Source organism: Equus przewalskii, chromosome 21 (genome assembly GCF_037783145.1).
Source record: "Equus przewalskii isolate Varuska chromosome 21, EquPr2, whole genome shotgun sequence".
NCBI lineage: Eukaryota > Metazoa > Chordata > Mammalia > Perissodactyla > Equidae > Equus > Equus przewalskii.
In genome coordinates, this window is record NC_091851.1 from 39182164 (window position 1) to 39206819 (window position 24656).

General features: G+C 51.2%; 1 protein-coding gene across 7 annotated transcripts in view; it reads right to left on the bottom strand.

Moving 5' to 3' along the window:
- The window catches only part of NFATC2 (nuclear factor of activated T cells 2), a 158389-nt gene that overhangs the window by 56356 nt on the left and 77377 nt on the right, over window positions 1-24656 (bottom strand). For all 7 annotated transcript variants that reach the window (XM_070589467.1, XM_070589465.1, XM_070589468.1 and 4 more), the window contains exons 4-6: window positions 21385-21587; window positions 20248-20420; window positions 5705-5845 (exon numbers count right to left, since the gene is read on the bottom strand). In XM_070589467.1, the coding sequence (XP_070445568.1) occupies window positions 5705-5845; window positions 20248-20420; window positions 21385-21587 (517 nt within the window). The remainder of the gene's footprint in view (window positions 1-5704; window positions 5846-20247; window positions 20421-21384; window positions 21588-24656) is intronic.

Consider the following 24656-nt stretch of genomic DNA (forward strand, 5'->3'; position numbering starts at 1 on the left):
AGCTCAAAATACAACCTTTGGGAACCTCCAAGTAATAAAATGACTCACACTAGGATGCGATGACTCAGTGGGAGAGGGAATTCCACCACCCACGCCTCCTTTCTCAAAAATCAATTTGCCCTCTCGACAGGTGATGCGAGCCTCGGCTGCCACACGGTTCCAAGAAAACCATCCAACAAAACAAAACACAAATGCTCTTCAAACAATTGAAGTTTCAAAGCTGAGTAATCCCAGGCAGGCAAGTTTCCAACCTCCACCCCCGCGGGACACAGAGAGCCAGGGAGCTCCCGGGCCAGGGCCGGGGGCCTGAATTAAGAAAGATTTACCAGCTGAAAAATTCCAAAACCCTGTGTCATGTGGAGGAACCTTCCAAAACATTGGATCCCGCCCAGGCACGGCGAGTCGCTGGAAGCCATGGCAACGCCGTTTCCGCTGCCACATCACTTTTATTTTTGTGTCCTTAGATTTTTTCCTGTTTTGCAATGTTTTGCTGGGACCCCCGACTCCGCCTGAGGCCCGGGTGGCCAGGGGCCAGGGTTACGGCTGAAGTCAGGGACAACCTGGCCTTCCCGGCATGAACTTCGCCTGGAAGGTGACGCATTGTGTGCATTTCAGAGGACATACGAAGGCTTTTCAGCAGTGACTGAGCACTGGCAGTGGGAAGGACCCCGGTCGTTCTGTTTGGTTTCTCTCTGTCCCCTTGGACGCGGCTAGAGACATCACTCTGGGGGTGGTGATAAATGCTTCTCGGGGTCCCAGCTCTGTCACTGGCTGTGGGCTGACTTGGGGCAGGGGCTTGACCTCTAGGAGCCTCAGTGACCACATCTGTAAGATGGGGACGATGCCATCCACCTCTCAGGCCAGTGTGACAACTAAAGGAGATGACACATCCTTTCAACAACACGTCTGAACACCTACTGTGTGCCAGGGACTGTCCTAAATGCTGCAGATACACGAGCAGCACCAGGTCCCCGCCCTCAGGGAGCTCAGAGTCATGCGGGAGACCAGACAATAGCTGAGCAGACAGACAGACAGACAGACAACCTCAGTCATGCCAAGTGCTACCGAGAGAGCAGAGCAGGGCCACGGGACAGAGGGGGACAGGACGAACCCTGAAGCAGGGGAGGATGAACCACCCCAGCGGATGGTCCAGGAGGGGCTCACTGAGAACGTCACCTCTGAGCTGCCACTCGAAGGAAGAGGACGCAGCCTTATCAAGAAATGGTGGGAGAAGATTCTAAGAGGGAACAGCGAAAGCAAAGATCCCGAGGCAGCAACGAGCGTGGGGTGACCGAGGACAGAAGGAAGACAGGCACCGCTCCAGCCAAGAGATCCAGGGGACAAGTCAGAAGAGCTGGAATCAGAGAGATGGGCAGAGGCCAGATCACACAGGCTCTTGGAAGTCATGAAAATGATTAAAAATAGCAATAAAAATAATATAATAATCATTATTATTACTGCTGCTATAAATAAGGTACCATTTTCCAAAACACCGAGCTTTTCTAACTTAAGAAACCCCACGCTGCCCCTCTCCTACTGTTTTTCCACCGTTCTCCAATTTGTCATCCCGCTGGAGTGGAAACTGCCAATTCCATTTGAGTCGACGGCTATAAAAAGAACGCTGGAGCTGGCGGTGCCGATGACCCAATGTGGGGGCTAAGATTAGCCCAGGAGGCTGTCACCTTTCCTTAATGCGAGGACCAGCTGGGGTTCCCCGTCCTTGGAAAACTTCAACTGTTCCACTCCACCCACCCCAAGGCGCCCTCGCCGGCCAAGCTGTCCATGGAGATGGGAACGGAGATGCGTTTTGGAAAAACGAAGTTGAGCAACAGGGATTCCCCCTGCAGAAGGCGGTCCTGGGCCGGGAGGCGAGTCCGCGGGGTCAAAAGCACGGGCGCAGCTCCCTGCAAACGCCAGGCCCCCCCGGGGGCCGGACATCCCACCAGGGAGGCCCACTGCGGCTCTGGGGGTTCAGGGGCGTCTCAAAGATCCCTACGTGTCGCTGGCATCAATCCAGGAACCACACTCGCCCAGGATTCTCTACTTAGACTTGAAAAGGATCCTCTCAACCCCAGTGACCCACTGCTGAATTCAAGGGTCTATCTCACCACAAATGGTTCAAGGCAGTGGCTCAGAGCAGCTCAAGGGTCTTCAGGCAAATTACCCTGGTTCTAAGCTTTTTGCAGACTCTGGAGCAAGACTCCCTGGGAGGAAACCCAGCACTGCCATTTACCAGCTGTGTGATCTTCACTAGGTTACTTAACCTCTCTGTGCTGGTTTCTCATCAGTCACATTGGGAGAAGAGGAGCTATCTTGTAGGGCCGTCACGAGGTCTCAGATCAGTTACCAGTGCTTAGAAAAAGGCCTGCCATGTAGTTGATTATTCTCACTTACTTGGTTCCATGAGATAAAATCTTACTCATTTTTGTCCTCCCACAGCCTAAACATAATGCTAATGTTGAAGGAGCGGCTACGATGTGCCAGGCTCCGTGCACAGAGCCTGATCTGAACGATCTCACTTGCTCCTCTCGTCTCCCGAGAGAAGGACATCGTCTGCATTTTACAAAAGAGGAAATGTTGGCTCAGAGAGGTGACGGGACTCACCCAGGGTGACAGAGCTCCCCATTGCAGGGCCAGCCTCGAACCCGTGCCCTCTGACCTCAGAGCCTGCGCCTGCCCCCGCCCAGCGCTCAGCCCCTAGAGCTGGCCCAGCTGCGAACCAAATAAACACGGCCCGAGCGAGGACAGCGCTGGAGAGACCGCAGAATGACAGCCAGCAGTTGCCGAGCACGCGTCCCGCACCAAGGGCACCCGCCCGTTCATGCACGCAACCCTGCAGGAGGGACTGGGACGGGCTCACTTGACAGAGGGAAACTGAGGCCCAGAGATGGAACAACAGGACAGTGCTGACATTATCTGCCCGTGAGTCCCCTGGCTCGGCCATCCACCCCCCGGGGGTCCGGTCAGACAAGACAACTCGGGCAAGTCACCAGCAGTGGGCCCACCCACGGCCGGCGTGTCCTCACAGCGAGCTGTCAGGGACACGCAGCTGTCAAAGCCACAACAGGCTCAGTTTTCCTCCTTCGAGGGGTAAATGAAGTTCCTTTACCTTCACAGAGCCACAGAGTGAACGCCACTTGTTCGTTCGTTCGATCATTTATTCATTCAACAAATACTTAATGGGCACCCTTCACAAGGATGTGAGGTCCTTTGACAACTGGAAGCCGGCTGGCTCCCCGCTCCACAAGGAACTCACAGGACCCGGCCTCCGAGCCGTCCCTGCGCAGTTCCATCCGCCTCCCAGGGAGCCTGCCGACCTGGACACGGATAACAAGACGTCCGTATGTTTTTAGCATCTTCCCCTCTGCCAATAAAGTGCTTAGAAGCCACACGCTTCTTGGGAAAGGCAGCAGAAGGCCAGCAGGACGGTTTCCTGTACAGACGCATCTAAGCTGGAGAGGCTAATTTTACTTGGTCATGTACATTTCATGCCGCTCTCCTGCTCAAGGACCCACCGTGCCTCCCTAGTACCCTACCAGTGTGCAGAGCAAACCAAGGCCACGTCTCTACCTGGCACTGGGAGACCTCTCTGTTCCGCTCTCTGCCTGCTCATCAAAACACTCCCTGCTGTTGACCAGCCTCTGCTCCAGCCACGTCAGTTTGCTCTCTGACTCATGAGAGCCTAGAAAACTCTTGCCAGAGGCAGTCTTTTACTCTGTCCCACTACCTGAGAAATGAGCCTCCCCCAAAATGTATCAAGATTCTTAACACACGCACACCCCTTGAATCCACTACCCCACACACAGGCCTTAACCCCATGGAACAACAATAACAAATAGCATTAGCTAACACATACTGAGCACTTACTCTACACCAGGCATTTTATAAGTACTTAACATGTATGAACCCTCAATCTTATGACTACACTAGGAGGGAGGCCTGTCATCATCCTCATTATACAGACAAGCAAACTGTTGCCCAGAGAGGTTAAGTAACTTTCCCAATGTCACACAGCTACAAAGTAGGGGAGCTGGGTTTTTAACACAAGCAGACTGGCTTGAGAGCATGGGTCCTTACACAGCTGACAAAGGCATGCAGAAGATGTTCATCACTGAGCTACTTATGAGAGCACAAAGTTGGAAGCAGCCTAACGTCCAATAAAAGGGGACCGGTTAAATAACATACTGGACAACCAGAGGACAGAATGCAATGCATCCGTTTAAATGTCTGCATTTCTAACCCCTCATTGCACCACAACAGCCCCCCAAACCCACAGCGACCGACAACATGCCTTCCAGACCGCTCCCAAACCCACCCATTCACCTCCAGCCCCCACTGCCATGGCCTTACTTAAGGCTTTTTTTTTTTTTTTTTGCAATAACTTCATCAAAATTCTTTAAAATCAATACTGCCTTCTATCATGCTTTCAAAGTGTGAGGAAGCAGTTCCCACGGCCCAGTGACAGGGCCAGCCCATCCCAATAATACACAGATTGATGTCCCCAGTTTGAATGGCAGACCCCAAAGGAGGTGACCTTGTGCAGTGCACAATCCCCACAACTGGAGAACCTGCCCATTATATTCTCTGGATCATCCTAAGAAAAATAAACAAACAAACATCAACAGCTTTTTGAATTAACCTACCGAAATCACATCCATTAGAGGAAAAAAAACGAGATCCAGCACCCATAACTATCAAATAATTGCATAACCTGATATTTTTCCTACACCGGATCATTTTCTCTTTCCTGTGTTCTCTTTGGCACTACGTGAAGCAGCAGTTCTTTCAGTGCACGGAAGAAAGAATACACGCTGCAAATAAACCAAAACATTAACCCTCTCATGGCAAAGTGCGGATTAAAGAGAAGGACCAGGCCAGCAATACTTTTTCATTTAGAAGAAATGGCCCTTCTGGGATGGGGTGAAACCATTGCTGACCCCGTATTGGGGGAAGTCGCAGTTTGCAGATTTCTGAAAGGAATTCAGCAATACGTATCTAAAGGCCTGGAAATGACTATCCACAGTTCCCCCGCCAGGAATAACCCAAAACTAATCACAACGATACACAGAGCAATTCATGCATAAGACTAATTAATTAATGTGAAAAGCAGAAGGAGATTAACTGCAGCACCATCAATAATAGAAATGCAAGTAGCGCATGTCCATCGGCTTACAACCTGCCCGGTGCCGTTATCATCACTCGACATTATCAACTCACGGAACCTTTGCGCCAACCCTCTGGGGCAACAACTCTTGTTATTATCATTCTATACATAAGGAAATGGAGGCACAGACAGGTTAGGTAATTTGCCTAAGATCACAGAGCAAGCAAGTAGCAAAGCCAGGATCTGAACCCAGGAAATCCAGGGCCAGAGCAGGTGTGCCCCGTCACTGGACTGTTCAGCCTCCCTTCCCGAAAATAGTAAAAGCTGAAAAAGTTTGCCTCTCTACGTGACAAAATACTTTAAAAAGAAGAGCTGGGTATGGGGACAACCTAACATCCAATGGGACACACAGGATGGCAGCTTCCTACAGGGGTGACTGTGTCGACGTCACAATCACTGGAGACGCGGAAGCTTCTCTCATGAGTAAGAAGAGCAGAATATAACTCTCGGGATCTACCCCCCAGACCAGTGCTGTTTAGAAGAAAAAGACAGTTGCTTTCGCGAGGCGCCGGTGAGCACAAACGAGCTGGGAGCCCTGACCTGTGGTCTTCTCGGTGAACAGGACCTTGGACTCGGCCGTGAAGTTCTGTCCGGTGAGGATCATCTGCTGGCCCCCGTAGACCAGGCAGCTGTCGATGTCCTGCCTCTCCACCATGGGCAGCTCGTGGGCGGATCGCTGGGCTGAGGGCAAGAGAGAAAGGAGTCACCGTGAGGACCGGAGCTGTCCACGCAAAGCGGGCTTCTGATCTCGTGGCAAACAGATACCTCAGATGGATGCGTTTGGGAATTAATTCGAAATCCTGCACGTGCTCTTCAACACAACCCTGACCCGCCACACCACCTCTGCAGACTTCATTTTCTAGACTCCCCCTGGCTCGCTCGATCCAGCCATACTTCCAGAACATTCTCGCTGTCTCTCACACACTCAGCACACTCCTCTCTTTGAGCGTTTGCACTTTCCAGGCCCTTGTTCTGGAAGGTTCTTCCCCGATTATCTGCATGGCTCCCCTTCCTCCCTCCTTGCAGGTCCTCAGACGTCATCTCAGAAAGAGGCTTCCTCCCCGACCCTTCCACATGCCCCCTCTGCAGTTAAAACAGCGGTACCCAACCCCTGTCCATCTGTCCGTCTATCTGTCCGTCTGTCTGTATATCTCTCCCCCTCTCTTTACTTCACCCCGCTTTGTTTTTCTCAAAGACCTTTCCTCTTTCAGATGCACTGCAGGGAGCCTCATGGGTGTCTCTGGCTTTGTCTCTCCCCCTGCACTGGGCTGTAAGCCCCAGGAGCGGGGTGCTGTTCCGTGCGCTGTTCCGTGCGCTGTGTAAGCCCATGGCCAGGAACAGCACCCAGGACTGAGTGGGAGGTGCTTGAGGTGGATGGACGGACAGATGGACGGATGGATGGACAGGGACAGATGTGGATATACCCCAATATATCTTGATACACGTAACCGTGTCTCATTATCTCTATATTATCTGGATCCACATCCTCATCCACGTCTAGAACGAATGAAAGACGGAGGAAGAGGCCAGGCCGGGCCAGCGCAGCCATGTACCTGATGCTCACAGCAACCTTTTGAGGAAGGAAGTATTCAAATCGTTCACATCTGACTGGGAAGAAAACTGAAGCTAAGAGAAGGCAGGCCACCACTCGGCCGAGGGTACGTGTGAGGCTAAGATCTGAGCCTCCAAAGCCACTCCGTCCCACTCCAGAGACCCATCTCTGAGCCACCCCGCCAGCCACGGATTCCTTCCCGCAGGAAAGCATGAGACCCTCTCCAGCTGCCGTCCCAGGGCCGGGGGAGAAACGAGGCCCTGCCAGCACAAGGGACCGATCTGCGCAGGCCTGGCCTTGGCAGCGTGGGCCGCAGAGGCCGGCCCTCCCCTCGGTGAGTCAGCCTGAGCCCCTGGCGTTCCTCCCAGAGACGGAGAACCGGGCGGAGGGCCAGCCCTCTCCGTGCCAGGGGCCTGTGGACCTCCCCATCCGGGAGCCGAGGCAGCAACTGCGTGAGGCCCGAGGTCCAAGCCTAACCCTTCCCTCCCGGCCAGCCTGGGCCTCCAGGTGGCCGAGCATCCCCGCCATCTGCCCCGGAGCCACGCTGAGACCGGCTCCTTCAGGAGCCACCACGCACGCTCGGCGGCATTGGAGAAGGCTGTTGTGGACCCGCCGGACGCTCTCAGACACTTCACCCTGAAGGTCACCCCAAGAACTCCCAACGACCCCCATGCCGGGGTCTCCCCATCCTAGACTCTGCCCAGGCTCTGTTCCCAGGGGCCAGGCAGCACGGCTCCAGCGGCTGCCAGCTGCGAGAATGTATCACAAAGGGCCCTCTGCAGAAGCTGCTAATGTCTCCCACATGGGCTGCGCTATTAATCCTTTCTTTCAATATAGGACTTTTGTGCGACTTCCTAATTGAGCTGCCACAAACCGAGATTTATTAGCAGTGAAAACAGCAGCCGCGTTGCCTGGAAAAGCAGGTCCCCGCGTTTAAGATCTGCCTTTGAGGAGTTCGGGGGGCAACTGGGGACTTCGGGATGGGTGGGGAGGTGGCAAGAGCCACCCCTCCCATTTTGCAGGTGGAAAGCTTGAGTCATCGCTACTGGGGAAGCCGGCCAAGGGCTCGCGGCAGCCAGGCCGGGGATGGCCGCCCCGTGGATCACTGTGCATCGCGGGGAACACAACCCGCCTCCCTCCCGAAGCAGCCTCGTTGCTTCTCCCTTCGCAGCCTCGCAGCTTCAGGCAACCACTGATCCTCCCTTTGCCAAATCTCCAGGTCCCACCCCTTCTCCTTACCTCAAGGAAAACTAGCCTTTTCAATGAAAATTTAAGAGAGACAACAAGAGTCCAGTCTAGCTGCCTGAAAGCTTTTGTCCAGACGGACTCCAGTCTCACAGCTCAAAGTGCGGCCGGGAGCATCACAGAGGAGCCTGTTAGAAACTCAGAACTCGGGCCCCACACCCAGACCTCTTGGACCCACAGCTGCAGCCTAACAAGGAATCCGGGGAGTCTTACGTACCAGCAAGCTGAGGAGCCCCGCGCAGCCCCGGGTGCGCGTCAGAAACAGCTGGAGAGTTTAAAAGACCATGACGCCCAGGCCCGCATGCCACAGCAGGGTTGTCAGCCTCAGCACCACTACCATTTGGGCCGGGTCATTCTCTGTGGTGGGGCCGTCAGGGCATCACAGGATGCTCAGCAGCATCCCTGGCCCCCACCTGCCAGATTCCAGGAGTGACCCCTCCCCCAGCATGACAACGCAAAATGCCTGTGGACACAGCTGGATGTCCCCTGGGAAGGGGACAGCCAGAAGCATCCCTAATTGAGAACCACTATTCTAGATATTCTGACTTCAGAGGTCTGGGGGGAGGATCCCAGCATAGATGTATTTTTTTAAAACAATCCTTAATAATTCCAACAAGCCACACCAGATCTGATCCGTGGTACCATCACGAAGGACGGGGCAGGAACCTGGGGGCCACAGGAGATCCCTGGTTTACTACCGCTTGGGCTCTGGGGTGAGAAAGTGGTGGTTTCAAGTCCTGCCTCGGCCACCTCCCTGCTGTGTGACCCTGGGGAAGTCACTTCACCTCTCTGAGCCACACAAGCCTCCTCTGTAAAATCCTAACAGTACCTGCCTCATGGGACGGCAAGAGATACTGCGTGTAAATGCGTGCACGTGGTCAGTATCTACTGGGTAAAACATCTAATATCAACAACCAAATGTCCTACAATGGACGAACAGATAAACAAAATATTACATATCCACATAGAAGTATCATTCAACCATAAAAAGGAACAAAGCACTGACACACACGACAACATGACGAACCTTGAAACCACGCTGAGTGAAAGGAGGCAGACACAGCAGGCCACAGACTGTGTGACCCCGTTGGTATGACAGGCAAGTCCACAGGGACAGACGGTGGGTGTCGGGGCCTGGGGAGTGACTGCTAACGGGGATGGGTTTTGTTTTTGGGGTGGTGAAAAAGTTCTGGAACTAGATAGGGGTGGGGGTTGCACAACACTGTGAACATGCTTAACGTCCCTGAACTGTACACCTTCAAGTGGTTAAAATGGTAAATTTTATGTGTATATCTAACACAAAAACATTCAGCCGGTGCCCAGCACAGTAACCAGTCAAGAAACTGGCCATTACTGTCGTTAATTTTCAAAACGCCGCTCTTTCTTGCTTGCTTAGCCATTTTCAAAATGTTTTGTCATTTGTGATCTTCTTAAACCTTTAGACTACAGCCCTGCCGGGTCATCAAGCAGGACACTGTCAGGGCTGTTTCACAGATGGAAAACCGGATGCTCAGACCTTGGCTTTGCCGAGGGGCAGCTGCCTGGGCAAAGGCCGCCGTGTGGACAGACCTCGGCTCCAACTCAAGCCCGCCCCAGGCGGTCCTCGCACAGGGCTTCCCAGCTCTAAACTTCAGTTTCCCCATCTGAAAAATGGGGCTGTGAACACACCCACCCTACAGGCTGTCCTGAGGATTAAAAGGGAGAATTCACAAAAAGTGTGTGCGGCTTGATAAATATCAGCCCGCAAGGCTAAAAACACCAAAAGCTGTGGTTTCTAGGCAGTTTCCATGTGCTGGGCGCCGGCCACGAGTTGTCATCTCAGATATCAGACGCGTGACCATGTCCACATGTTTACACGTCCTACCGCTCTCGTTACTGTTGTTCTCGGTGTGATCTCGATCGCCAGCGTTTCTCAAAGTGCAGTTCCCAGGCCACCTGCAGCCGAAGCAGGGGTTGGGAGCAGCGCTTAATACAAACGCAGATGCCCAGGCCTCACCCGGGACCCAGGCGCCCGCGTCTCCTGGACGGAGGCTCGACATTTGCATTTTAACAATCTTTCCAGGTGACTTGCTGCACACATCTGTTTGAGAGTCAAGTTCCACACTTCAGAGGCCACCTGAGGACGAGGGGACCTCCTCCACGCAAGGCCCAGCCTCCTCAGAGAGCCCGGAAGCAGAGCAAAGGAATCCAATTAGCCTCTGAAAGAGGAACTGAGGAGAGTCAAACAGCAACCAAATCACCCTCCCGGGTCCACTTCCTCCTCTCTCTCCGACGCAGCCTCCAACACCTCCGGCTGCTAATTGGGGTGACACGTCCTGCACCTATGAGACTGCTCTGCGGAAGCCCCCTGGGACTGCCAGGCCCGCGCCATCGCCCCCCGTCAGCCCCCACGGATACCCATTCAGCCTTTCAACCATTCAACCATCCAAACCGCACGCCCTGCAGGGTTCTGACCCAACCAGGGCTGCCATCTGGCAGTGTCCTGAGGGCCTGGGCTGCGGGTGAAGGCTAGTCCCTCTGGTCCAGCCTCGGCTTTGAGGTGGCCCTCGCAGTGATCTCCCCAGGCTTTCCTCCTGCCCCCGGATGCTGGCACGTCATGCAGCGGCGTGGGGCTCCTGTGTCTTATGAGCTCTGAATCCACAGGGTACTGTTGGTTTAACCAGGTCGCTGTTTACTCTCACTGGCAACCGTGGCTGCCGGGGAGCAGAGCCATGGCGGCTGAAGGCTCGATGACGGAGAGTCACACCGGCGCGGGGTCCTCCAGGTTGGCCTAGAAATGGGACATGACTGCCTGACTGTCTGCAATTCACCCTGTCATCCGGGTGCCTGGCCAAGAATTACCATCTACCCAGGACCTGAGGGGAGAGGCGGGAGAGGCTGCTCAGGGTGATCCGTTTGTGCAGACTGGGTGGGTTCTGTTAATCACAGCAAATAATTACAGCTGCCACAGAGAGGGCCTTGGATTCCAGGCACTTCATAAGACTTTTCTGTTTGTTTTCTAAAACACACACATGATGAGGCAATTTAGGATCACGGGTAAAAGTCAGGATGTGCCGTGTAACCGCCCGAGTTTAAAGCCCAGCTCAGTGACATCCTAGCTTTGGGACCTTGGCTCAGTCACTTAACCTCTCTGGGTCTCTGTTTTCTCATCTATAAAATGGGAATAATCATAATATCAACTTCACTGGGCTGCTGGCAGATTAAATGAGCTAGTGATGGGAAGTGTGGGGCGCCTCGGCAGGCCTCAGTGAATGTCAGTCGTCTTTATTTTTACTGCTAAACTTCATGAGACCACAGAGCGGGAATTACTCCCACTTTGGAGCTGAGGGCACTGGGCCTCTCGGAGACGGGGTTCACCTGGGAGCTCACAGCTAAGTCGGTGGACAGGCCGAATGTGAAACCAGACTGTGGGATCCCACTAGCCCAAGGCGCCCCTCTTCAGTAAAATGGAGAAGGACCCAGAGGGGAAGCCGCCGGGCAGCCCAGGCAAGGAGGTGCTCCCATCGCTCTCGTCCTGGCCTGGCTGAGCATCCCAGCTGCTGTCTCTGCATCAGGCCCCCGTCCTTGGCTGTGAGCCTGGCTTGGCCCAGAACAGGGTGCTGACTCAGGCCTCGCCGGGGAGGGGCCGTGAGCAGGACCAGAGTCCGGCCCCTTAGGCCCCTTACCCCCGCCCTGGCTGTTCCTGTGTCTTCCTTGGGAAGTAGGAGGGTGGAACAGAGGACTCCAATTCCCCCTGGGTGTGCGGTTCACGTCTGTGAGGGGCCCGTCAACACTCACACCACGGGTGTGGGGTGCCGTGTGCTGCAAACGCACGGGGTCTGCGCTGCATGAGGCCACCTCGTGCTCTGGACCTCGTGGGACCTCAGCTTCCTCTTATGGAAAACGGAGCAGAACAGCCACCCTGCCAGACTGTGCCTCTCATCTCACCTGGTCCGTCTGATCTGCACACACAGGCGCAGAGGAGGAGCTCTCTCTCACTGCCCCTCCCGTACAGTAACCAGACAGTGACCACACCCTCCCAAGGTGCAAACAGGCAGCCCCTCCAGAAACCTCCCACCCATCCCACAAGACCCTTCCTGAGGGCTCCACGGCTCCCCACTCCACTGATGGGCTCGCTGGCCACGGGGGGACCCAGGCAGCCCTGACAGAGGAGAAGACGCGGGCTTCAACCTCCAGCTCTGCCCTCCCCTTGCCCAGTGTGACTGAAGCTACCCCCCAAGCCCTTCCGAACCCCGAGCCCCCAGAACACAAGCTCTGCAGGGCAGCCTCAAGGCTTGTGAGGCTGCGACGAGGATGGAAGTGAGTTAACGCATGTCATAGCCGGGGGCGCACCAGAGATGCTCAACAGGGCGGCTCTGCCTTCCCGTCCTGCATAATCAGCTCAGCAAAGGGCCGTAACTGCACACTCAGGTAACCGTATCAATCAGCGGGGAAGGCACCCCAACCCTGGGCTCCCCCTATAACCCAACTTTCCCGCAGTCGCTACCCAGCTGACGCGCTGCACCAGCCAGAGAACCATCTGGGTTCGCTCCTTGCAGGCGGCTGTGCGGCTGGCTGCCGGCTCACCTGACAGGTTAGTGTTTGCTGAACTCCCTCCCACACATGCCGCCCCGGGCTGTGGCTGCCGATGTGACAGAGTGGCAGCCAGAGGTCTGGAAAGTCCGCTCTGCAGAGCATGGGGAGGGCAGCGAGCAAGAAAGGAAGAGATGCACCACAAGACAGGCTATGGGGGTTATTCTTCTGTGATGAGATAGGGACCGTGACTATGCCCATTCTACAGATGAGGAAACTGAGGCACAGAGTGTTAAGTAACTTCCCAGGACAAAACAGGGAGCAAGTGGCAGAGGTAGGATTTGAACCCACGCCCGCACCCCTGGCCACCACCCTAAACGGCTTCTCCCCATCGTCTAGGTTTCTGTTTCTGAAAGGTGGCCTCTTGGTCATTGCTCAAAAGCCGCCTTGGAGAGCAGGGGCTGACAAAGGCCTGGGCTGCCTGCCCTCTGCCCAGTGCCGGAATTGCACCTGGGTTTACTGCTGCAGGATCATCCCGGGGGAGGCAATCTATTGCCGGGTGGTGGGAGGGCACCCACGGCCCTCTGGGAGTCACTGAGCTGGTCCCTGGTTTATATGAGATGACATCACCCTTTGGGGTTCCAGCCCAAATTAATCTGTCACTCATGACGTAGCTCAACCTTGGTGTCCTGAGATCGAGCAGGACGTGGATGTCACAACTGGCTTGGCCCCTTCGTAGCTGTGTGACCACAGGCAATTTATTTAACTTCTCTGTGCTTCAGTTTCCCCATCTGTGAAATGGGAGCAGACACGGAGTCATGATGTTCTTATGGTGATCCAGCAGCGAAAGTGCTTGACGCACCGTGGGTGATGGCTAACGGGTCATTTTCCTTTGCCTCTTCCCTGTTTTGTCTCTCTATTCTCCTTTCTTCCTTCGTTCGGTCTCTGAGTGTTTATTAGGATCTACTATGTGCCAGGCACTGTGCTAAGTGAGTTTTAAAATATAAATCACATCATGTTAGTACCTTCTTAGTACTCAAGGCTTCCCATTTCACTTAGTATTAAATCCAAAGTCTCCAGTTTCCTCTCAGACCTCACCTCCTACCCCTCTTCACTCCATGCAGCCTTCCTGGCTGCCTTTCTGTTCCCTGAAGACCCCATCCCTGCCCCTGCCTCAGGGCCTTTGCACTTGCTCTGTCCTCCAGCTAGGCCACACTCCCCCATCACTCAGGCCCAGGTTAACATGCCATCATGTTAAGGAAGAGGAGTCTTCCCTGATCAGCACGACTAAGTTGCTGCTCCCTCACCCCCAAGTCACCAACACGTGGTCCTCGTTATTTTCATCATGACACTAAGCTCCGTTTGAAATGATATCTTGGCTTGCTTGCTTATTGTGGGTTTTCCCCGACTAGAATGTGACCCCCATGAGGGCCAGCACTTTGTTTTGTTCACTGCTATATCCCCAGGGCCAAAAATAGTATCTAACGCACTCCAAATATGTATATTATATTTTACATATATATAAAATTATTATTTTTTTTTTGCTGAGGAAGATTCGCCCTGAGCTAACATCTGTGCTAATCTTCCTCTATTTTGTAAGTGGGATGCCATCGCAGCATGGCCACCAACAACTTGTGTAGGTCCACACCCAGGAACCAAATCCAGGCCACCAAAGAGGAGCATGCTGAACTTAACCACTAGGCCACAGGGCCAGCCGCTTCAAATATATTTTTAATTGTAAGAACGAATGTTAAGAAGCCCACGAGAATTACGTGGGTCATGTTGGCTCCAGTGGGAGCAGATGGACAACAGGAGCATCTCTGATTTATGAAGTAAAGCCCAGTCAATATGCAGTGTGGTCCCACTAATTCTAAGGATTTTCAAAAAGCTATGCTGCGTGATGGCCTGTGTCCCAAGCTGGCCCAGGAGAGCCACCTGGAGGAATACAGGGAAGGTGGCGGGGGAAGCACAGTTTTAAGGTTTTCTAAGCTCTTGCTTTCAGAAAAAAGCATATGAAACAAGTGAATTTCCATACCGAAAATGATGGACCTCGACCTTACCTCACACCACACACAAAAATTCCCCTGAGACGGAGCGTATCTCTAAACGTAAAAGCCAGGGTCAAAAAGCTTCTAGGAGAAAACATAGGAGAACATCTTCCCTACCTTCAGGGAGAGACGCCTTGGGGGGATGCAAAGAGCGCTAATCCCATAAGGCAAGAAGATGATACATTAAACTTCATCAAAATAAAACACTGAGGCTCACAATAAGACACAATTAAGAAAATAAACAGGCAAGCCACAGCCTGGGAAAAATATTTGTTATACATTTATCCAACAAAGGACTTAAATCGAGAATAATAATAATAATATAATATAATAATATAATATATTATATATTATGTACAATGTATTATATAATACAATATATATAAAATAATATAATATAAGAATAATAAAGAACTACTGCATATTAACCATAAAAATATGAGTAACCCAATAGAATATGGGCAAAAGCTTTGAACAGATGCTTCACCAAAGTCATAAAGATAGTCAACAAGCAGCACACAAATCAGGTTCAGCATCATTAGTCAATAGGGAAATGCAAATTATGCAAATTAGGCACAACGAGGTACCACTTTATGCTCACTAGAATGGCTGCAACTAAAAAAACTAACAAAACCAAATATTGGCGAGGACGTGGGGCGAGTGGGACTCTTGGACAGAGCGAAATACATAAATCAAAACCTACACTTTCCCAAGGACCCGGCAACTCCACTCCCAGGATCGCACCCAAGAGAAAGGAAAGCATTTGTCCACAAAGGGCCTTGAACAAGGATGCTCACAGCAGCCTCATCCAGATACCCAAACCCCAGAAACAACCCAAATGTCCATCAAGGGTAAATAAACAACTGCTAGATTCATATAATGGACTATCGTTCAGCAATCAGAAGGAATGAACGACCGAGTCACGCAGAACAGCCACGGACCGCGAAAACACGTGCTGAGCAGAAAGAGGCGGACACACAAGGACACACAGTCTGATTCCATCGCACGAAGTTCTAGAAGAGGGAGAACTCAGCCACGGTGGCAGAGACGGGAGCAGCGGCTGCCTGCGTGTGTGGGGCTGGGGCCGGGGCGCTGCCTGGAAGGGCCGGTTCCTGAGGGAACTTTCAGGAGTGAAGGGAACTCTGTCTCCTGTTCTGAGAGGTGCTTACACGGTACATACAATTGTCAAAAATCACCGAACTGAAGACTTACAGTCTGTGTGATTACTGTGTCTTAATTGTACTTCAGTGAAATAGATTTATGTCACACAAAGGGAGAGACTGAAAAAGCATGGGAGAAAATGCATTTCTAGGCCACACCCCATATCCACCGCCGGATTCCTGCAAAATGAGCGAAGGGAATTGATGTTCCGTGCTCTGAGTGGGCAGGGATCTCCAGAAAACTGCTCCAGGTATGTTCCAAAAGGCGATGGGTGGGGAGGCCCTTTTGTGGGGCCAGAGAAAATCCACAGGAAGGTTCTCATGGGACGAGGATCTGAACTACGGCCGTCTCCATCCCGTCTCATCGAGGCCTTTCTCTCCCACTGGGCAGCCTGGCGAGGCTTGTTTTCACGCGTTCATCTTTTTTCAACAAACATTCTAGAGACAGTTGCTATGGGCCAGGCCCTGGCTGATAGCCCGGGGGTCCCTGCCCTTACATGAGAGAGAATGACAAGCAAAGGGTGGTCAGAGCACAACGAGAGGACTCTGTACCCTTTGGGGTCAGGGCAATCTTCCTCCCCAAACGGTCATCTAAACAGGGGCCTTGGATAAGGAGGAATTAATCGATTGACTGAAGGACGGGGTGGCGGGGAGGCGCAGTCAGTGGGTCTCACGCTTTGCTGCATATCAGAATCACGGGGCCTCTGACAGTCTGTGCGCACACCGCACCGCAGACCAACTGACCCCCAGTTTCTGGGGGCATTCACGCATAGTTCTTTTTCGTAACTCCCCAAGTGATTCCAATGTGCAGCCAAGTTTGAGAGCGTGACAGCGGAGGTGACAGCGGAGGTGACAGCCTTGAAGTCAGAGGAAGATCCCAGTGGATTTGGGAATGAGGAGCAGAGAGGAGAGAGGGGTCAAGAAACGCAGCCGAGGGGAGGTAGTGGGCGGAATCGACCTGCTGCCAAAATTTCCCATCCACCCAGAACCTCAGATGAGCTTCACTTGGAAATAGCCTTTGAAGATGTAAATAAGGTAAGGACGGATGAAATTATCCTGGATTAGGCTGGACCCTAAATCCAATGAGAGTGTCCTTATGAGAGACAGAATAGGACACAGAGACGGCGGCCACAGGAAGACAGAGGCAGAGACTGGAGTGCTGTGTCTACAGGACAAGGCTTGCCAGCTCCCACCAGAAGCTAGGAGAGGGGCCTGGAACAGACGCCCCTCGGTACCTCCAGAAGGAACCAACCCTGCCGGGACCTGGATTTCCCACTTCTGGCCTCGGGATCTGACAGAGAATGAATTTCCACCGTTCAAGGCTCGCAGTCGGTGGCAGTTGGTTATGCCTGCCCTGGGAAACTCGTGCCAGAGGACGCAAAGGCTCGGCCACCAGAGGGAAGCTGGAGTTGCAGCAGAGAGCACTGATGGGCCCACGGGAAAAGGAATGTCCCATTGCAAAGGGCCCGGATGAGGAAAGGCCCCAGCGGTAGCCGTGAGTAGGCCTGTTGCTGGGGAGGACGAGGGCGCTGCGTCCGGCCTCTCCCGTCTCCCTCTTGAGATGTAGGAGGCAGTTATCTGCCTGGAGTGGGAAGGGATTAGGGGCGGCACCCAGGGCTTAGAGGACTGGAAAAGGCCTGCAGCAGCTCTGCTGAGAATAAGGGAGGGAGCCAAAAGCACCTCCTGGGCAACAGCGAAGACCTAGGGCAGACAGAAGAGCGGAGACACCCGGGGCCCCCGTCTGCGCAAGGCGAGATACGGCTGACACGCCGACACGCTGGCCTCTAAACGAGCATAAGGAATCTGCATTTCTAGCAAATAAGTCCCCTTTCCAAAGAGTGGCCTATTCAAGTTTTTTCTACTAGAATCTGAGAACTTATCCTTGATCCCTAAAACGTCACATAAAAGGCACCTCCAAAGGAAATAAGTTCGCCCTGCAAATAAGTACCAGCCCACGGAGTGCTTTGCTTACCAACTCACCCTCCCCAAAGGGTATGAACTAAGTCAATTAGGCAATAAATATTTATTGTACGCACACCGTGTCAACACATGTTATGGACTGATTGTCAATAAATATTTACTGACTATCTCCCTAAGGATCAAGCAGTCAGTCAATTCATCCATAAATATTTATGGAACTACCACACGCCGGTCTAGGAAAACAGAACAAAGAAGGAAATAAAAACGACAGAAGATTCTGGGGGAGAGGGAGGGAGGCCAAGTGGCAGCTCAGTCTGGTATCGCAGAAAGGGCGACGTCACGGAAGCCAAAGGGAGAAGGTATTTCACAGAACCAGGAAGCTGGAGACTCTGGCTCTGGTAGCTACCCAGTAAAAACGAGTGAATCACTTTACCAAGAAGTCTCAGTTTCCTTATCTGTCAAAACAAGGTAGTCCAATCAGCCAGACGCTATTTCAGAAGAAAAGAAAAACCCTGTGCTGGAGATGCAAACAACCTCACAATGCCCTGAACATCTTGCTGGAGGCGCATGTGGTTCAAGGATGAGCCTCAAAGTCTTAGACCAACATAAGTTGACTTGAGGGACCCAAAGATGGGGAGGGACATGGCTCCTGTGCACGGTCCCTCTCGAGGCCTTCTGTTCCCCACTTGTGACAAACCACAGCCCCATCCTGGAGAGTGAGTCATTTCCCAGAAAGTGGAGACCTTATCTTCTCAAAATCCCCCAAATCACTGAGGAAGAGTTTTCTTCCTAAAACCTCTCGAGAAGTTCAAAACCAAGGCCAGGGTGGGGCAGCCGCCATGACGAGCCCTCGGGGGACAGGGGTGGGGTCTGCTGGGTAGAGGAGGGGAATTCCAATGCATCTGTGATGATATGCTTTTCAACACTTATTTTCCCTTATTGTCTGCTGTTGGGTCTTTCTCTCCAAAAGCAGAGTAGAAACTCAGCACCGAGTTCAGCCCGGTCTGCATCTTGACTCACAGTCTGGAAGAAATCAGACGGCTCCTTCATCCATTTCCAAAGACCCAAGACCAAGTTCTGGCTTCTCTCCCAAACAAGGTCCACCCGCTCTCTCTCTCCCTGCCAGCCGGAATCCCTGAAGATCAGTCTCCCTCAACCCTTTCTGCATAAAATATTCATGCTTTCCCTTTACTCATTAGTGTCTGATTAAGACTACCTCTGATTAATTGAAGCCACGTGCAGATTTCGTCTGATCCACAGAGTATGTTGAATTTGCCGCTGCTTTTTGAAAATCAGGAGATTTTTGGTTTATCTTAAAAAATCAGAAGATTTGACCACACTGAGTCTACATTCCCACATGGAAATGCTAGCTGGAGTTGAGGAACAGCAGCCAATTCAGGTGGGAAATGTGCCATCCTGGCCCCAGTCTCCACCACTCCCTATTGCTGCCCACTCGACCCACTTCACTTGTTTCCCCTACGTCCCTGGACTCTGCAGGCAATTGATTTCGTGACAACCTAGTTATGGTAAAATGTCTGGTAAAAAGAAAAAAAAAAATCCTAAAACATAACTGAATATGAAACATGACTGTAACACGAAAATATTCTTAGAACAAAGACACTAAAAAATAACATAAACAGTTCTTGTTTCTGGAACAATGTTTACTTTTTTCTTCTTTATGCTTTTAAAAATGACATCTAAACTCTCAAAAACTGAAGAGACAATAAGCTTTGTCATGTCTAATGGCAAAAACCAACAACAAAACTTGCAAAAAAGTTCCTGAGGATGGGCTCAAAGCAGCTGCTTCTTTCGAACCCTGCTAGAATTGAGACGGGTCTCTGCTCAGGATCCTTTCAAACGGCAGATCTCAGCCCCTGTGTCTGGATTCCAAAAATCTTCTGCGTCTTTGGGTGTTTTTATCTCCACCAGACTATAAGCTCATTGAGGACAGAGAAAAAGTCTTGCTCATCTGCAGATCCCTGGCACCGCACCGGACACCTAGCAGATTCTCAGTAAACACTCAGGAACGGGCTGAGGGTGATTGGGGAGCGGGGTTCTTGCACGGCAAACCTCCTGCTCCAGTCCCAGCCCTGACACTGTGGGTTGTATGGAAAAGGTACCCAAACCCTCATCTCTCTCCTTCCCCTTCCGTAAAACGGGCATCATGACACCAGCTATTCTCAAGGACTGCTGTGAATACTCAATGAGCCGTGGCATGCTGAGCACTGACCGACGGAGTCACACTCAACAAGCGAGGGCCACTGTGATGTTATTGTTACTGAAAGAGGAGGAGGAAAAGAAAAAAAGGACACTACGGACGATGAACTCACCCCAACTGCATCCACCTTTTTTAAGACCAGAACATTTATACACGTCGAATCTTCTACACAAAGCTGGAGGTTCCTCATTAGCCATAATATTTTTTAACCTCTTGTGAGGCCACAAAACCCTCCACAAGTAAACAGAAGTAAAGCGAAGCCCTTCAGCGTGCTTGTCTCTGCCCCTCTGGTCATCCTGGGCCCCGTGTGGATCCCCATGGGTCCTGTGCACTCCTGCTGGGCGCTTTGCCCAGGGGACACCGCCCGGGGTGCAAGGTCACGGACAGCACACTTTCCAAAGACCCACCCAACCCAGAGGCCAACTCACAGCACTCGATGGGGTTGGACGCTGTCTGCAAGGAGACGATCCTTCCACTGGACTCTGGAATGTGCACCCGGAACACCAGCCTCACCCGCGTGTTCTTCCGGCCGATGTCCGTCTCGCCTTTCCGCAGCTCAATGTCGGCATTTCTCAGCTTCAGGATCCCGGCACAGTCGATGCTGCCAGAAGGTTGAAAGCTTCACTTACAACTGACCACCTGAGTGAGCAGGAAAGACCATCCACGAGACCACCCTAGGCATTAAACAAAATAATTCTGCCGCCAGCCACGGGGGGGGGGGGGGGGGGGGGGGGCGTGGCAATAAGTGATAATATTTCAGCCGGGAATTTATACCAAGATGGGGGTAAAGCACACAGTGGAGACATTCCCCAGCGGACACTGCTTCTCCAGGGAGATTTTTCAAGCCAACTTTTCTACTCTTAAAAGTATCTGAAAAACTCAAATACACAGCTGGCAGAAATTGCCTATGGATTACTCAATAGATAAGAGTAGGGTATCAATACTAAACATCTTGAATTTGATAAACACACGGTGGTCATGCACGAGAGCAATCTTATTCTTAGGAAATGCACGATGAAGTACTTAAAAGTACGAGCCATGACGTCTGCAACTAACCCTCCAATGGTTCAGGAGAAAACGGAGAGAGGGTGAGAAAGAGAGCGAGAAAGTAAAGGTAGAAAATGTGAACAACTGGTAAATCTGAGTAAACAGGACACAGGAGTTCTTTGTATGGTTCTTGCAGGTTTTCTGTAAGTTTGAGATCATTTTCTAATAAAAAGCTTTTTAAACTCCAATAATGGGTGCCATGTTTCCAAAATTTTAGCCATACACAGATTAGCTTTGTGAGTTTCTTTAGGTCAAATAAATTTTTTAAATGTCAATAAATTTAACCGTATCCCAAACAACATAATCCAAAGATGCATGAGGACTCTTCTCTCTAATACACATGAAAAATATTTAGGTATAGAACTTTTAAAACAGAAATCTCTATGGGTCCATCACAGATTGGGAACCACCATCCACAGCTGCTTCCTTCAACCCCATAAGGTCCCCTGTCCCAAATCTGCCACTTGGCCCTACTCTCCTCCCCATAAGGAGCCCCCACCCTCAGCCCCCGCCCTTACGTCGCCCTCATGTTGTTTTTTGGTTCCAGAGGGATCTCCAGCACTTTGGTGTTGCCCACGATCTTCTCGTAGCTGGTGGTAGTGACAGTTTTTCCCGTGATCCGGTGCACCTGGTAGAAGGCATGGGGCTTAAGGATCCTCTCATCGGCCGTCCCAATGAAGATCTGAAGTCCCAGGGGCTTGTTTTCCATGTAGCCATGGAGCTGGGGGGACAGAAAACAAATCAAATTATTATGGCAGCCTGAACATGCAGGGTATGGTGGCTGTAGACCAACAAACAAAAAAGATCAGAGAAGCTCGTGGGCATAGAAAGAGCACAGGATCACTGCATTGTCTGGAGGAATGGAGAACCAGAAGCAACCTTGATGTCCAGCCAGAGGGGACTTCTTGGATAAATTACATGGATCTTCTCTAAAATGGAATACTAAGCAGCCGTGGGAAAAAATTTGGTAGATCAGAATTGCAATTATGGAGAAACAGCCAGAAATTATGATTCATTGGTGGGTAGAAGCTGGGGGGAAGTGTCGCATGGTAGTGAGGATAGAAAACAGCCTGAAAAGAGAAACCAGACCTCTTGACAATGGTGGCCTGGGAAGATCAGAAGAATGAACTTTCACTTTTTACATGACTGTGTTAGATTCTGTAATTTAAAAAAGGGAAGAGCAAGGCAAAAAATACCATCATCTAAGTCAAAAGGAAATTAGTGACTGGAAGAAAATATGTGAAACATAGAAGAGGCAAAGGATTAGTACCTAGAATATATAAAGAATGTCTACAAGAGAATAAAAGCAGGATTCTGGGCCATCCTATTTAAAATTGACTCCCACCCCTAGGAGCTCTCCCTATCTCCTTTTCCTTCTTTTTATCCCATCTAACACCATATATTTTCTCAATTCTTTTTGCTTAGGGCTTTCTCCTACAACTAGAACATCACCTCCTTGAGAGCAGTGATGTCTGGTTATTCCAACTCGCCACAAAACCCCAAGCACCCAGAACAATGCTTGGCACGTGGTAGGCATTCTAGTACAGATTTGCTGAATGAATTAGTAAAAGTATCCAACAGAAAGATGGGCAAGAGATTCGAACAGGCAATTCACAGAAAAACAAATAGCCATTAGCACAGAAAAGATGTTCAATTTGACTCATAAACAGGAAAATGCAAATTAAACGACCAGGAGATAACCATTTTTCACCCGTGAGACTGGCACGCATGTAGATATTTGAGAGTATCCACAGGTTTGGGGAGCGTGGGGACACAAGCACTCCCATGCAGCTGAGAGAAACATAAATTGGTGTAACTATTTTAAAGAATTTTGGAGTCGCAGCTATTGAAATTAAAAACACATATTCCCTATGACCCAGCAGTTCCATTTCTCAGTATGTGCCCCAGAAGAAATATTGTGCAGCCAGGAGACGTGCAAAAATGTTTACTACAACAAACGGAATAATGAACAATTGGTTTCATCAATAGGCTTCTGAGTAGTCTGACATGTCCAGGCTATCAAAGACTGCAGCAGTTCAAAAAAGGTAACGTAGAGATCTATGAACTGACCCAGATCTAAGACACACTGTTGAAAGAGAAAAACAATTTGCAGAAAAATACAGATAGTGTGATACAACTTATTTTTAAAATGCTGAATGTTTTTGATCCCTCCATTTATACACATGTAAATGCAACGGGGAAAGGTGTGAAAGGATGCACTCCAAACCAACCACACCATGATCTCTTCTAGGGATGGGGGAGGAGACCAAGGTTGGGAAGGTGGTCCAAGAGGACCCGGACTTTCTTCACAGTGTCATAGGAAGAACAGATGCTTTGAAACTTGTGAAATTAACACTGGATGTTGAGTGGAGAGACTGAAGATGGGTTCCTGTCTTGCTGCTGAGAAACGCCGGGCACATCATTTACTCCTTCTGCCCTTCTGTGCGTATTCCTTTCTCTGCAAATCGACAGGAGGTACGACAGGTGACAGCTCACTAAGATCCCACCCTTCCATGAAGTTCTACAAATTCCAGTAGGATCTCCAGTCTACTGCCACAAAGCAAAGGCCCCAGGGCCATGGATGCTTACACGTGCTCTAGAACTGTGCTCGCCAATACAGTAAATAACACAGAAATTAAGTAATATTGAAAATTCAGTTTCTCTGTCGCACCAGCCACATTTGAAGCGCTCAGTGGCCCCTAATGGCCGGTGGCCACCATAATGGATGGCGCAGATACAGAGCATTTCCATCTTCGAGAAAAGTTCTACTGGATAATGCTGGTCCAGAAGAGGGAGCTCCCTCAAGCCCTTCTAAAAACTACACAAAGAGAAAGGCTGGGATGAAGCAGAGTCAGATGCCAAGCTTTTTCATAATCCGCCTGGCCGACGCCCACGACATTTACATACGTGTCTGACACACACCTGAGAGGCGGCCGAGGGCAAGCAAAATGGAAATCGAAGGCGCAGCTCTTATCTTTCTCCCCCACGCAAACCAAAGAACAGGGCACTGTTCTCAGTGATAAAAATTACAGGAAGGAGGGCAGTGTGGAGAAGAGATTTTGTTTTTTTGTTGTTGTTGCTTTACACTCGGACTCGAGATAAATATATTTCCTCCTCTCACATCCTGGATTTATCAGGAAGTGGTAAACACAGGATCGCAGGGGATTGCGAAGAACAGCAGGTGGAAGAGATAGCGAGCCCGATGGTCTGAGCTGCCTCCCTCCTCCCGATGGCAGAGGAGAAACTGCAGGCGGAGGGCACCATGGGAAACAGCCAGGGAACACCTGCAGATGAACTGTGTCACGTCCGCACGGCCCCACCTGGATCCGGCCACTTGTGTCCCCTCCCCCGAAGGCACACTCGGGCAAGCCACCACTGCCTCTCCCTGGAGTGACCACCACTTCCCCCTAACTGGCCTCTTGCTGGTCTTTCACAGAACAGCCCAATGATCTTTAAAAAGTGCAAATCAGACCCAGACACGCCCATGCTTACAACCCTCCAAAGACTTCCTGTGGCCTTAGAAGAAAATCCAAACATGGTGCCACGGTCTTGAGGCTTGTGACAGCCCAGCCTCTGCCTTCTTCTCCCTCTATACCATCAGGCTTCTGCCAAAACCAGCCATCCTTCTGTTCCCTGAGCAAAGGAAACTCTTTCCAACCTCAGGGCCTTTGCACAGCCATCTTCCCTGCCTGGAATACTCTTCCACCAGTACATTTAATCTTGGATCTCCAGGTCTTCCCTGAACCACATTACTGACACACACCCAGCGCTGGAGCCAGCCAGCTTTCAG